Source organism: Ursus maritimus, unplaced genomic scaffold (assembly GCF_017311325.1).
Source record: "Ursus maritimus isolate PB19 unplaced genomic scaffold, ASM1731132v1 scaffold_30, whole genome shotgun sequence".
Taxonomy (NCBI): Eukaryota; Metazoa; Chordata; class Mammalia; order Carnivora; family Ursidae; genus Ursus; species Ursus maritimus.
This window is the reverse complement of record NW_024425564.1, coordinates 18706442-18719353: the sequence shown is the minus strand read 5'-3', so window position 1 is coordinate 18719353 and position 12912 is coordinate 18706442. Positions and strand designations below refer to the sequence as shown.

The 12912-nt window shown below is 52.0% G+C and overlaps 1 protein-coding gene across 1 annotated transcript in view; it reads right to left on the bottom strand.

Moving 5' to 3' along the window:
* RREB1 (ras responsive element binding protein 1) overlaps positions 1–12912 on the bottom strand; it is a 124973-nt gene that overhangs the window by 28292 nt on the left and 83769 nt on the right. Inside the window, exons 7-8 of the mRNA XM_040645027.1 lie at positions 5906–6050; positions 5233–5366 (exon numbers count right to left, since the gene is read on the bottom strand). Of these exons, the coding sequence (XP_040500961.1) occupies positions 5233–5366; positions 5906–6050 (279 nt within the window). The remainder of the gene's footprint in view (positions 1–5232; positions 5367–5905; positions 6051–12912) is intronic.

The window sequence follows — 12912 nt, the reverse complement described above, 5'->3', positions numbered from 1 at the left end:
AGTACCTGGGAGAAGCCCCTGAATGGAATGCCTCAGTTTCCTTGGGATGGGATACCTATCTGGTGTCTGCTGCAGTCCGAGGACTGGACTGCCCCCTTCTTCCTCACCACAGCCCACAAATGAATTTACCAGACGGGGAACCAGCCTCGGCTCACCCCGGGTGGGCCAGGGACACACTAGGTGGCAGGCTGGAATGGAGCTGGCTGGACTAACTCCCACTCTGTGACGCTATCCTCAGAGGACAGTGATTGGCAGACGCCCCAGCTCCTTCTCCAACCCAGAGCACATATTAATGGCTGGACACCGGACAGTGGCTCACCTGGGAGCCTTCCCTGCCACTCAAACTCCCTGAGCAGCCAGCCGGCCCAGCCCCGTCATCAGAACCTGGGAGATACCTTGCCGAGAAAGCTGAGCTCACCCTGGCTACTTCCTTGAGATACTGAATTTCTTGCTCATTACAGTGTTTTAATCGAAAGACTGACATTCCTTTTTAAAAGGGATTTCATGCTTCATTTTTTCCTGTTCTGTCTCCAGAGGCAAAAAGGGGTAAGTGCAAACAACCTCTCCTCGGAGCCCCACCCGGTTCAGACATTCCTGCCCTGGTGCCCACCCTCCCCTCCCTCCCCTCCCATCCCAGCCAGAGAACTGACATCCAACAGCTGCACTAATCTCTCCCAGTTGCTGGGAGCAACAGTGAGGGCCCTGTGACAGGGCCCTGGCCAGTGGCGGGCGGCAGCTTGCCCTCCCCACGCCCAGGAATCCACCAGACTGCACACCGCGTCCCGACACCCTGCCTGGACTGTTCAACCAACCAGCATGGAGTGAAGTCAGGGCAGGTCCGAAGCTCTTCACAGCAGGCAGGTCGGTGTGAGCACAGACGCCTTGGCTCTCAACAGGCTGAGTTCTGGAGAGGCCCTCGGGCAGGGTGGAGAGAGAGCATTTGACAAAGGTGCCTCCAACTTCCAGGTTGGCCGGGGATGGACAGACACATGTGTCCCGTCCCCCTCCCCCAGCACTGTTTCAAACCTGCCTCCACCTGGCCAAGCCACCAACCCCTGGGACTCTTAAATACCAGATGCTCAGGAGTATTTTCGATACTCTTTCCTTATTTTTAGGATGACTTTTAAGTGTGGGACCAATGCCATGTGAATTAGTCCGAGGGGCTCCCTGCAGGTGATGGGGGTGCGTATGGGTAGCTGGTGCAGCAAAGGGAGCCAAACATTCCTTGGAACACTTGAGAATCCAGAAGAAAGGTGGTTCTGGCACCTCACTCCACCACCAGGATGAGGGGGTGGCTCTCAGCCTGGCCTGCACGCCTGTAATAGCTTCACCCTCACCGTGCAGGACAGGCCCACCCACAGCAGGGGGGGGTGTACCTGCCCGAGTCCGCTCGTGTTCCCCGAAGACTAAATCCTGACCTAGATTCCAGACAACTGAGATCAAGAACTCGATCAGACTGAGGAGAGACTCCACCTGGAAGAAACCGTGAAGTACCACCTCGGCCCATGGAAAATGTCCTTGAAGCTTTACGGGCTCCCTCTGCTTCGACAACAGGCAACCCCGTGCCCCTCCTGGCCCCGAATTTATCCCTTTCGCCTTGCTTTATAACTGCCCATTTCCTTGTTTTCTGACCAGCCCTCCAAGGGCCTGTCTCCAACATCACTGTTTTTCTCCTTCAAGTCTGGTCAAGTGCCGGGCACACAATCCACACTCAATCATTTGGATACATTTTAACTGAAATAACTTAATTATTTATTACCCGCCCTTCTTTCATCAAGAAGCCATGTAAGATTAGACAATAACTTTTGCTAAGTTCTGCCCTCAGCAGAAGCCCCAGAGCCACGGTAACCAGCCAGCTGTCACCCCTCCTGGCCCAGCCCCCCAAGGGCCCGAGACAAGTCATTCCCACACGAGGCCAGGGGCCTCGCCCGCCAGCCTGTGGCCCCGGCGCCCTCCGTGCTGCGGGCGGGCCTGTCCTGGCCTGCGTGGTGGGCTCTGCACACCTGAGCCGTGGCTGCCTCAAAACTCAGAAGGGCCGTGATCGCACCATACCCTCCGAACTGCAAAGACTCTGTACGCAGCCAGGAATGCAAAACACATCACCGGCAGTTTTTACACCGAATATATGTTGACACTGTATTTTGGTATTACTACTATAACGAGCAGAGAAGCATGATCAGTTTTGTCGATTTGTTTTTACTTTTTAAAATGTACCGCTAGAAAATGTAAAACACTCTGTCCATCACGTCTGATTCCAAATGCCGGCTCTCTGCCAGCACCCCTTGTGTGGGGCTGCGGATTTACCGCTGGTCACGTCCGGGCACAGGCAACGCCCTGCCTTCTGCACTGCGCCGACATGCGCTTCGTGAACGTCAAACGGGAATGGGGAACAGCCTTGGCATTTACACCCGTTTGGACTTCCAACACTTTTTATTAAGGGACAACGGGCACCTTGCCAGCTTTGGGGATTGGAGGGGGGGTGGTTAGGGCAGGAGAGGGAGAAGCCAACAGCTGTTCTGAGTTATACACTTTCTGTTAAAACTGGTAGCATCCCACTGTGGTTCTGCCGCCGCTGGGGTTTGCAAATGGAGTCGGTGTCTGTTTTAGCTCTGGGTTAACAAGCAGTCTCTCCCACCAGCTACTGTCACAGTTCACTGCCCGGCTGGGCCCTGCCCGCTCCTGCCTGCCCCATGGCCTCCTCTGATAGCAGGCTATTATGTGCAACAGGAGAGCAGAGAGGAGAAGAGGGAAATTAACTATGTTCTATAATCAAGTCCCTTTGGTTTCCAGATGCAAGCCCCACCCCACATCGCAACAGCCACTAGACAGGGGACGCCTGGCTCATCCCCCACAAAGGACGCGCTGCGGGCACAGCGTCCGGGGGCTCCAGTGGGGTGGCAGGCTGCCGGAAGGGGCTGAATCCCCAGCAGGCTGCAAAGCGCCTCCAGGAGACTCCTCGCCAGAGAGACGGCATTATTTCCGAGTGGGCAGGGAGAACAGGCAGGACTTGAGGTTCGACCTCATGACGTATCTGCCTTGTCACAGCCTTGGGGACACAGCAAGTGAACTACCCACTGAAGTGTGCGGAACGGGACAACCAGCGTCCAATGCACTTCCCATCCCTGCCTTGGAGTAGCAAGCCCAGCCTGTCCCTGGGGCAGGGGCTTGTCCGGGAGGCCCCACTCCAGGGGAACCCACACCCTCCTCCAGGCCACCACGTAAGAAGAGGGGACACCTGAGCTTCCTGTCCCACTGCTATACACTGTGCCATGCAGGTGCCAGCTGCCTGAAAATCTCTCGCGAGAGTCAGATTACCTTCCCTGTAGGACAGGATTCTCTAGAAGGGGGCAAACGGGTCGTTCCTAAGATGGTAACTGATCCCAGACTAAAGCACGAAGTGAAATAAAACACACAGAGGAGCCCTGAGACGGGCAGTGCGTTCACGCTCCGCAGCGTGTCGGATGGGAAGGCAGGCAGGGCAGGGGCTGGGGTCGCGTGTCGGATGGGAAGGCAGGCAGGGCAGGGGCTGGGGTCCCATGAGCCATTGCTGGCTCTGCCCACGACTCAGCACGTGAGGCCTCACCTCTGTTTGCTCAGGTCCTCAGTCGAGAAAGCTATTTCAATAGTCACGACCCACCACAAGCCCACATCCTGGGGATGCTGTGGACGTTCACAAAACCATGAACGTTCCCGAATCTCTCAGGACTAGAGCGCCAGCAAAAGGAAGAGCCAAGCGCTTTTTCTTGGTGGACAGAAGGACAGCTGTTAAGAGACCAACCCCTAGAATTTAAGGCCTGAAAAGGAACACAGGGATTATGTGGTCCAGCTCCCCTGCGAGGGTCATGTCAGACAGCCGATCGAGGTCCCACGAGAGCAGGATGGGATCCAGAAGTTCTGACAACCAGCCCATACCCTCTCCTACGCGGCCAGCAGGCAATTTCCTGAGACGGGGGAGTTGTGAAAAGACATTTTGTGGCACTTCAGTGGCTCAGCAGTTTAAACTCTTTATAAACTCTTTCTTCTCCTAATGGAAAATGTCAAGCTGACGTTGTGAAGTATAATGCTATTTGACATGGCTTTAAGTTATCACACGGTGAGGCTTTTCCCTCGACACAAAAGTCTTCAGCTGGCTCAGACCTCTTCACTCCCAAGTCACAACCCAACACGTGTCCTGAGGAAGGAAAGCTGGTCCAAACATCGGGAAGTCCAACAGGTGTCCAGCCAACAGGTGTCCAGACTCCTACACTCCCAAGCTGCCTCCCGAAACCCAGTGCTGTGAGCGTGCGTGCGTGCGCCCTGCTCTGGGTGAAGTCTCAGCCGTGCCTTGCAGGACACGACCTTCCGATCTTGTCACTCTCCTGTGGCACCTGGTTCTTGTTGGTGCTTAAAAACCACGGCAGTAGCATTTTAAACGTGACAATTCTGCAGAAAACGTTCCAAGCCTATCTGTCCCTAAGAACACAGGACTTGCTGCCTGATGAGAAAGTTGTACGAGAAGATGGGGAAGGAAAGCTGAGGGCACCCCATCCGCAGCCCTGCGCTGAGTGCTGCTGGAGAGTCCTAGCACTGTCCCATCTCTGCCTGGGCAGGAGAAGGACCAGCAAACCTGGAGCCAGCAACGCAGAACAGCAGAACAATCACCTCACACTGTTTGCCTGTGACGGGCTTCACGTCAGGTCGGGTGTCTTGCATGAAGTAGAACTCTTCTTACCCCAAAAGGCTTTTTTCGGTTTCTGTGCTACCAGTCCGATCCGGCCAAAACGCCGATGAGCAGCTGGTATGCCCCTCCGTGCTTACCACACAGCTAACAATCACCTGGGCTGCGTGTACAGCTAACAATCACCTGGGCTGCGACACCTCTTGTGTTAGAGAAAACGTGCTTGTTGCTCGAAAGCCCCCTGTCACGGGAGATGCCCGTGTGCAGGGCACTCACGGCAACCACTCTGGGGACCTCGCCAGAAGCCAAAAGGAACCACAGCAGACCTCGGTGAACACACCCTGTGGCTACAGGCACTTTCTTCCTTCTCTCTGACACTTCTCAGCCTGGCTTCCCCGCACCATCCACCTTTCTCAGCTGCCTGGCTTGTCACCAAACCCAAGTCGAATCCCTTTAGCTCAGTCTGGAGGAGTAGGGGTGGGGGGGGGGGGAGTAAGGATCAGTCCTAAGTCCAAGGAAACAGAAATGAAAAAAAAACTTTCCAGAGGGCGGGGGCGTTCCACCCTTTCTCCTACCTTAGTGGGTTATCTGAGTGGGTCTCCATGTGGGTCTCCAGTCCATACTTGCAAACGAACTCCTTGAAGCATATGGGACAGTGAAACACTTCATCAACCTTCTCCAAGTCACCCGACTGCCCATCTTCTACCATCTTGGGGGGAAAGGAAAAAAGTGAAGTCATGAAGGAAGGTCTCCCACATGGGGCTGCGTCAGAAGAGAGGCCCATACCCAATCCGGATCTACAGGGAGGCCTCCCTCCTAGGGATGAAGGAAGCCAGGGACCAGTCTTTCATCCATGCAACAAATCCTCACCGCATCGTCCATCCATCCACCTTCAACCCACTCATCCATTCAGTGCACGCTTACGGAGCACCTAGTATCTGACAGGGACAGAGAACAACAGGAGTCCCTAACACGTATGAAGACGCTTCCACTCCGGCTGGAGAAACCAAAAGCAGAGAGCAATGGAACAAGCTCCTCACTTCACGGGGCTCAGCGAGGGGGGCCCACAGAGGAAGTGCACACAGGTACGCTTTCCTGCAGACACCTTGCAAAAACAGTGTGGGAAAACACAGGTTAAGAGCTTAGGATGGATGTCTGCCAAGTCCCCAGACTGTCAGAATAAAGACCAGAGGTATTTCTGCCAGGAGTCCCGCGGTGAGAAACATCGGCGCAGGGGGTGGCGAAAACCTTTTTAGCAGGTGCTGGGTCTTCTTTCTCTGACTCGGCATCATGACTCAGTTTCCTCTTGGAGGACAGCCGCCTGCGCTTCAGTGGGGATGGGGGGGCCGTAGCTGTAGTACTGTTAGGGTCCTTCTCATGAATCTTCATATGTCTGGAAAGAACACACACACATACACACACAATATGATTTGGGAAAAAACTGAGTTGGTTTTTAAATTTTTCGTATTATATGTTTAGGTGTTGGTACTTCAATTTTAAGACAGAAGGTATGATTTATACAGTGACTGCTCTCTTTTTAAAGCCTTCTATGCTCTTCCTGAAGCCCTCCATAAAGCTCTCACAAGCCCTATCCAGAAAGGTTGCTCAACACTTTGCTGTCTGTCGGAAGACAGTCATGAACTTCACAGACACTAACGAGATGAAAACACCATGTGATTGCCTCTTCTATTATTCAGACGAAAGGTACTATTGTTGGACACACGATTCTATAGGATAAAGAACTCCCAGATATGGCCAGTTCACACATCAAGTAATCCCTCTGCATTTGCCCCCACAACCCACCTCGCAAATGCTAGTACGTGTTCGCTCTCCTCTGCTTTCGGAGGCATGCTGGGGGTCAAACGTGAGAAGTGCTAACACAGCAAATGTCTGGAGCGAACCTGAAAGGCCTTCCATGTTGTTCATGGTGTTAGGCGGATTTATAAATGGTGAGAGTAGCTGGGGCAGTGGAATGAGTAAGTTGCACATTGTGACCCTGACATCTGCAGGGCCAGGAACACATGTGTAAGAAAGCATTACATAGAGTCTGTCTGCTCCAAAAAGAAGGCTTTACGGGTGACCTGATTTAGGTGGCATTACTTTATCAAGTTCCAAAGCAAACACCCTAAGAATATGGTCCCAAGGCCCATAGGAAAGAGAGAGATTACAAAAAGACAGTCAGTCTCAATTTCCTTCCTTTGTGACATAAAGGGTTTGGTTTTCCTAATGACAACCGTCATCACCATCATCATCTTTGACTGGGGTTAAACTGTGCCAGATGTAGGAATGGAATCCCAGCTTTTCAGAAAGAGCTCTTTCATTGGATTATCTCACAGAGGAAGCACTTAGGAATGGGGAGAGACGGCGAGGCCTTCAGAAACGGTCCCGTCACATTTCCAGAAAGAAGCGCAGCACAGCTCAACTCCTTCTTTAGAGGGGACAGGCCAGGGATGACAAGGCTAAGAAGCCTGCGAACCCTAAGCAGGGGCAGAAATTCAGGCATGTGGGCCAATGGTGCAAAGAGATAGCTGAGATAAGGCCTTTTCCCCCACAACCCTGCCCTGTGCATGGGTGTGTGGGGGCGAGACCCTGGGCATCTCCTGTTCTGTTCTACAGACACACTCTAGGAGGCAGAGGGCCCCCAACCAGCCCTGACCATCTCTGCCCCAGCCCACAGAGAGCCAGCCCAGCCACCCACCAGCATGTTGGATGTGGCCTAGGCCTGGAGCAGATGGGCCTCAGGTTCTCTGGGTTGGGGGGCTTGGGGTGGGGAGCAGGGTGTCACTGTGGTGGAGCAGGAAGATCTAAAGGGAGAAAATGGAAAAGAACCACAGAGAACCGCCATGCCCACGTCCACCTAATTCCTTGCTGAGATTATCAAGGAAGGATGCTTTATTATTAGTTCTTGGTCACCTAAAGCCCCAGGAAAGTTCTTGGGAACCAAGAGCCTCATTCTAAGTATCCCCTCTATTCCAAGCTGATTAGGATTTAGAGACCAACACTTACTATCAGTGTTCAGAGGGAAAAAGGAAAAGACTATCAAGTTTCTTTTGATATTTATTGTATCACATATTCCAGTTTTAGAAATATAAAAAAAATGTTTTGAAGCACCTACGAATTAAGTTAAAGATGAAGACCTTTTCTATGGCCAATCGGTGACTTGTGTCCACGAACACAAGGCCACAAATCACCTGCGAGAATACTGGAAATCCGAGACTGACAACCGTAAGCGGCTCACTAGCTCACTTCCAGCTACACCTTTTCTAACACAGAATCTGCATTTTTACAAAGTGATACTTTATTATCTAGTTCTGGGATGTGTGACGGAAGCGGTTTCCACAGAGCAGAGGATGAGGAAGGACAGCAGTGAGAATACAGCGAGGACCTGGTGGGAAGTTTACAGATTCTCATGTCCACTCTGCAGATGAGGCCGTGCAAGTGTGGAGAGGCTGACACGCCCGGGGCCCTCACGGCCAGGACTGACCCAGGTGTGCCCACTGCGGAGTCCGGGTTTTTCCCCCAGACTGCCTCCTAAGGCCAAGCCTTTGATCTGTGTTCTGTATCACCAGCAGGAACCTCAGGGCTCCAGCCTGACCCCAGACACTTCCTCTCTGAGTGACTGTGGTCCAAGGCCTAGCACTTGGGACCAAGCTCTAGCCAGATGCCAAGAGGAGAATGAAAGAGATCGTTTCTGGCCTCCAGTCCTGCCTCTGTCTTACTCCGAAAAACTGAGGATGCCCTTGAGTTGCATCGTTGCTTAAGGCAGGAAAAGGAGACCAGATCAAAGCAGTCTGAAAGGCCCTGGTGGCAAGCACGTCAACCCACTCCAGCTCTCCGACTGAGCCCTTTGGAGCCTCAGGTTCAAAGCTGCAGCGTGCTCCCTTCTGGAGTCAAATCTCTGGTTGCTGGCCAAGACACGGGGAGTTTCCGATCCGTCCCTTCGGCAACATGGTGACCAATGGCTGCAGGCTCATGAACTCAACTCAGTCAAGAGTCCAGCTGCCAGACTCTGGGAGCCACAGCCATTTCTGAAGTTGGATGTGGTCTGTAGTTAAGATGCCGTCTAACCTGACCCCTTCCCTTCTTCCCCGGTCTCTGACGGTAGGAGTGGCAACATTAACTGTCCACTTCCTCCTGAGCGCTCACAGGAAGTGGGGCGTGTCACTAAAATGAGCCAGTAATGGCCTCTTCCCCACAGAGTGTGGCCGAAGCAGACAGGAGGGCTGGTGGGGAGGGCAATTCTCGGTCTCTTCTTTACAAGGCCTGGGTCTGTTTTTCTCTCAGGTTTTATTTCAAGGACGAATGCTTCTCATTTCCACGTACCCTAAGAACCAGTAAACTATAATGAGCCTCAGATCTGGCAGGGAGCTGAGATGCTAGGCAGCCTCCCCTTCAGCACAGAAAGCCCCCAGCACACCAGACAGGTCAGCATGTCATGATGCTTCAACACTTTTCCATTTTTAATGAGGCTAATTACTAAAACCATCTTTCCCATGCTGAGCCAAAAATCCCCTCCTTCCTTCAAATGTCTATCTGTCTTTGGGGGCAATGTCGAATTAAGTCTACCTTCTCTCCTAGATGGCAGCTCTTCAAGTAATTCAAGAGGACTACTGTGTTTCTCTGAAGTTTCTCTTCCCCGAAGTGGACAACTCCGGCTTCTCCATCCAGCCCCCTCACAGCCCTCTCCACTCTGCCGAATTATACTGGTCATTCCTAACCTTGGGATGTGCCCCAGTGTAGGGATATTCTTCCTGCCATGCTGGATTAGAAGGAGTGGCAATCTGGATGTGGTCTGAGGGTGCGGGGCACAGGCCTGCGGTGACCATCTCTGCGGGTGGCGTAAACAGAGCTGGGGTTCCCGTGTGTGTATGTGTGTGTGCGTGTGTGTTCAACAGTGATGTCACACCCTCAGCTCCAACAAAGATCCCCGTGACTTCTTCACTCCAACTGCCATTGAGCCCTGTCTCCACCCCTCTACACTCGAGCATTTTCCATCTTTTCATCTGCCAGACCGGCAGACCGCACTGTTGATGGGAGTAAAAATGTAATCACCTTTCTGCAACACGGCTAAGCAACAGGGAGCAGAATTTTAAATATGTATGCCCCTTATCCCAGTAAATTTCACTTCTAGAAATTTGTCTTGAAGATTAAAGAGCTGAACAAATAGGCAAGGATTTATGCACAAGGACTGAGGTGCCATTATAACTCACAGATGGATAAACTGCAAAAACACCAACGACAACAGCGTTTTCAATCGGCTGGTCTTAGTATTTTAAACTGACCTCCCTGATGTCCCTCTTGCCCTGCTACCATGCCTTCTCTACACCGCAGCCAGACTGAGCTTCTAAAACATGGCTCACATCACACCACTCTCCTGCTTAAATGCCTCTGACGGCTCCCCTCCTAGAACTGAATCTGGCCTCGGCCTATTTCTCAGGCTTCACTGGCTTGCACCCCAACCTGACCTCAAGGCCCTTTCGGACCTACTCGTTCTCTGGGAGAGAGGCCCCAGGACTGGTGCACCTGCCACTTCTTCTGCTCAGCTGTTCCATCTCCGGACCCTAGGCCTGGATGCCTGCAAGTGTCCCACCCCGCTCATGCAGAGGCTCTCAAGCCCCCTGCCCTGTTTTACCTTCCTCACAGAACATACCAGAAACTGAAAATACCGTGTATTTCACTCGTTTGACGGTCTCCTCGGCCTCAATAGAAAATAAATGTCATCACAGCCTTGTCTCTCTCGTTCTCTGCACTGGCCCTTGGTGGCACATAGTAAGTAGTGGGTACATACCTGCCAAATGGCTGAATGGCTGGACAGATGAATGCACGAAGGACATGCAGAAAACCTGTCCACTTGCAAAATCACCACAACCACGTCCTCAAGTCTCCAAAAAACCGCAATTAATGCCCTTACTGGGGTTTAATGTGAGCCAACTCGATACGAGATTATAAACAGTGCAGTGATAAAGGGACTTGAATGAAAAACACCAAACATGAACTGAGGACCCACTCGAATTTCTCCCATTATTGGTACAAATCTGTGTTCGTGTATTCAACTCCACCTACATTCACAGTAAGCTGCTTTTGGCACAAAATTCTAGGACTTTCCTTCAGAGGCATGTCACTTCAATCGTAGAAATCCTGTCACACCATGGTCTAAGGAAGGAATGTTATCAGAACTCTTTGAGGATTCAAGTGAAGTTTTCTCCCATTCGTAACACCCGGGGTTGGGGTGGGGGGGAGGTTTCCATAGTAATGAACAAAAACAAATATTGCAGATGTTTTTTAAAGTAGAAAAAAAAAATCTAAATCTGAGTGCTTTTTAGTACTGATAGGGGCCTACTTTGAATTTTGGCATGGATGCTGATTTTCAACTCAAATTTTCCTCTTATAAATGTAGTTCTTTATCTTCTAAAATGTAAAAAGACCCAGTTTAGCTATGGTGGGCTGTTCATAAGAATACCGAACACATCACAGCTAAACAAATACATCTTGCACAAGAACTGAATGCCACTCTAGTAACTTAGCAGAGACAGACCAATTTCTAAAGCATATCCCTTTCTTCCTCCCTGAACTTCCTCACCTCCAGCTCTCCAAATACAGGAACTTTCTGCTCACCTTTCTTAGGTATGTAAGTCTGCAGACTTGGCAATGAAGGTAAACTCCTACCACTCGAGCACTGGTTTGCTTGGAGAAGTAGGAATTCGGGTAGATGACAAAGCAAATTTGGGTGGGATGATGGTGTAGTGGAGAGACCATGTGATGGCACTGAAGCCTTGGGGGTGGTCTTGAGCACTGAGACAGTGTAGACTTATCCCAGTTCTACCATTCAGCACCCAGGGAGACACCACACGTTCCCCAGACTACCTCACCTTTGGTTTGCACATCTGTAAAATGGGGACAAAACTGCCAGTCTCAAGCTGTCCTCCAACCAGCAGCAATGGCACCAGCCAGGAGCTTGTCACAAATGCAAGTTCTCAGGCCTGCAGACTCAGAGACTCGGGGCCAGGGCCCAGCACCCTGGAATTCCACAAGCTCTCTAGGTGATACTCATGCCTGCTCAGGTGTGAGAACCACTGGACCACAGTTCACTTCTTCAACCCTTCAACCTGGTCACAGGCTCGGTTAACCACCTGACTGGAATGTCGCCATCTTGGGGATACGAGCATTACACCACTCCCAGGCTCACACTGCAATCTGCCGCAGACTCTGCACAAGTTTATTGGGCATAAATACATGACCAAAACAGTGATGAAATTTAACATCCTCAAAATTATTTTGGGGGTCAAATCCTTTGGACAAGCCTCAACAAGTTTAAAGGATCGCCTAGTGGAAGGCGTCCTGATGGCAGGTCTGAAACACTGTTCAAGCTTTTCCATAGCTACTTTACCTCAGGTACCTGAGAAGGTCAACGTTCAGGCAAGATCTAGACCCTTCTGGTATTTGCTAACTTCTCCTGCTTAATTTCTTCCTAAGTTTTATTAACCCAGGAGGACAGAAACCGCACACAAACAGCGCTCGGCCCTGCTTTTGGCGGGGGGGGGGGGGGGTGTGCACCAAACTGAAGCCGACAGGCTCCAACAGGTTTTTGCAGCCTGATGACAGATCTATCCCCATTCCTACCGGTGCTCGCTTTGCTTTTCCAACAAAGTCTTGTGACAGCCAAAAGAGGGAGTGAATCAGATTAACAAGCATCACTGCTCCACAACCTCCATTTTGGGCTAAAGAAAAGCCAGCCTCCAGAAAGATTCCTGTAGGTCTCTGGTAACAGAAGTACAGGGCAGGGGTTTAAGGGTGGAGAGCTGTGAGTGATGCCTGCAAGTCAACCCAGGCCTATGCCAGCACCTGAGGGGTGGGGAGGGGAGTGAAGAGAGAGGTAGACGAGGGGCCGGGGAGAGGCTGGCAAGGCTTCAAGCATCCGACTCCCAGTGTGGTTCCACCTCTGAACGCAGAGCCACCTTCTAGTAATTCGGGTGTTGTTCAGGCTCAGTCATGCTGATCCGGAAGGCAGGTCACGCCAGCTGTGCCTGGGTGTGGAGGGAGGGCTGACCATGGTGGATGTAAGCAGCCTCGCGGACTGAAGACAGCGCCCTCAGAGAACTCTGGAAGTCAGCCTCCGGTGAGGTGTGTGCCTCAGAGAGGCGTTTCCCTGCTGTCCTCAGGCTGGCTGTGGGAACACCTACGGCGGGCTGCTCCCAGCGCTCTCGGGATGCTTCTGCTCAAGTGCCCGGATACTGCACCCCCCCCCCCCCCCCCCC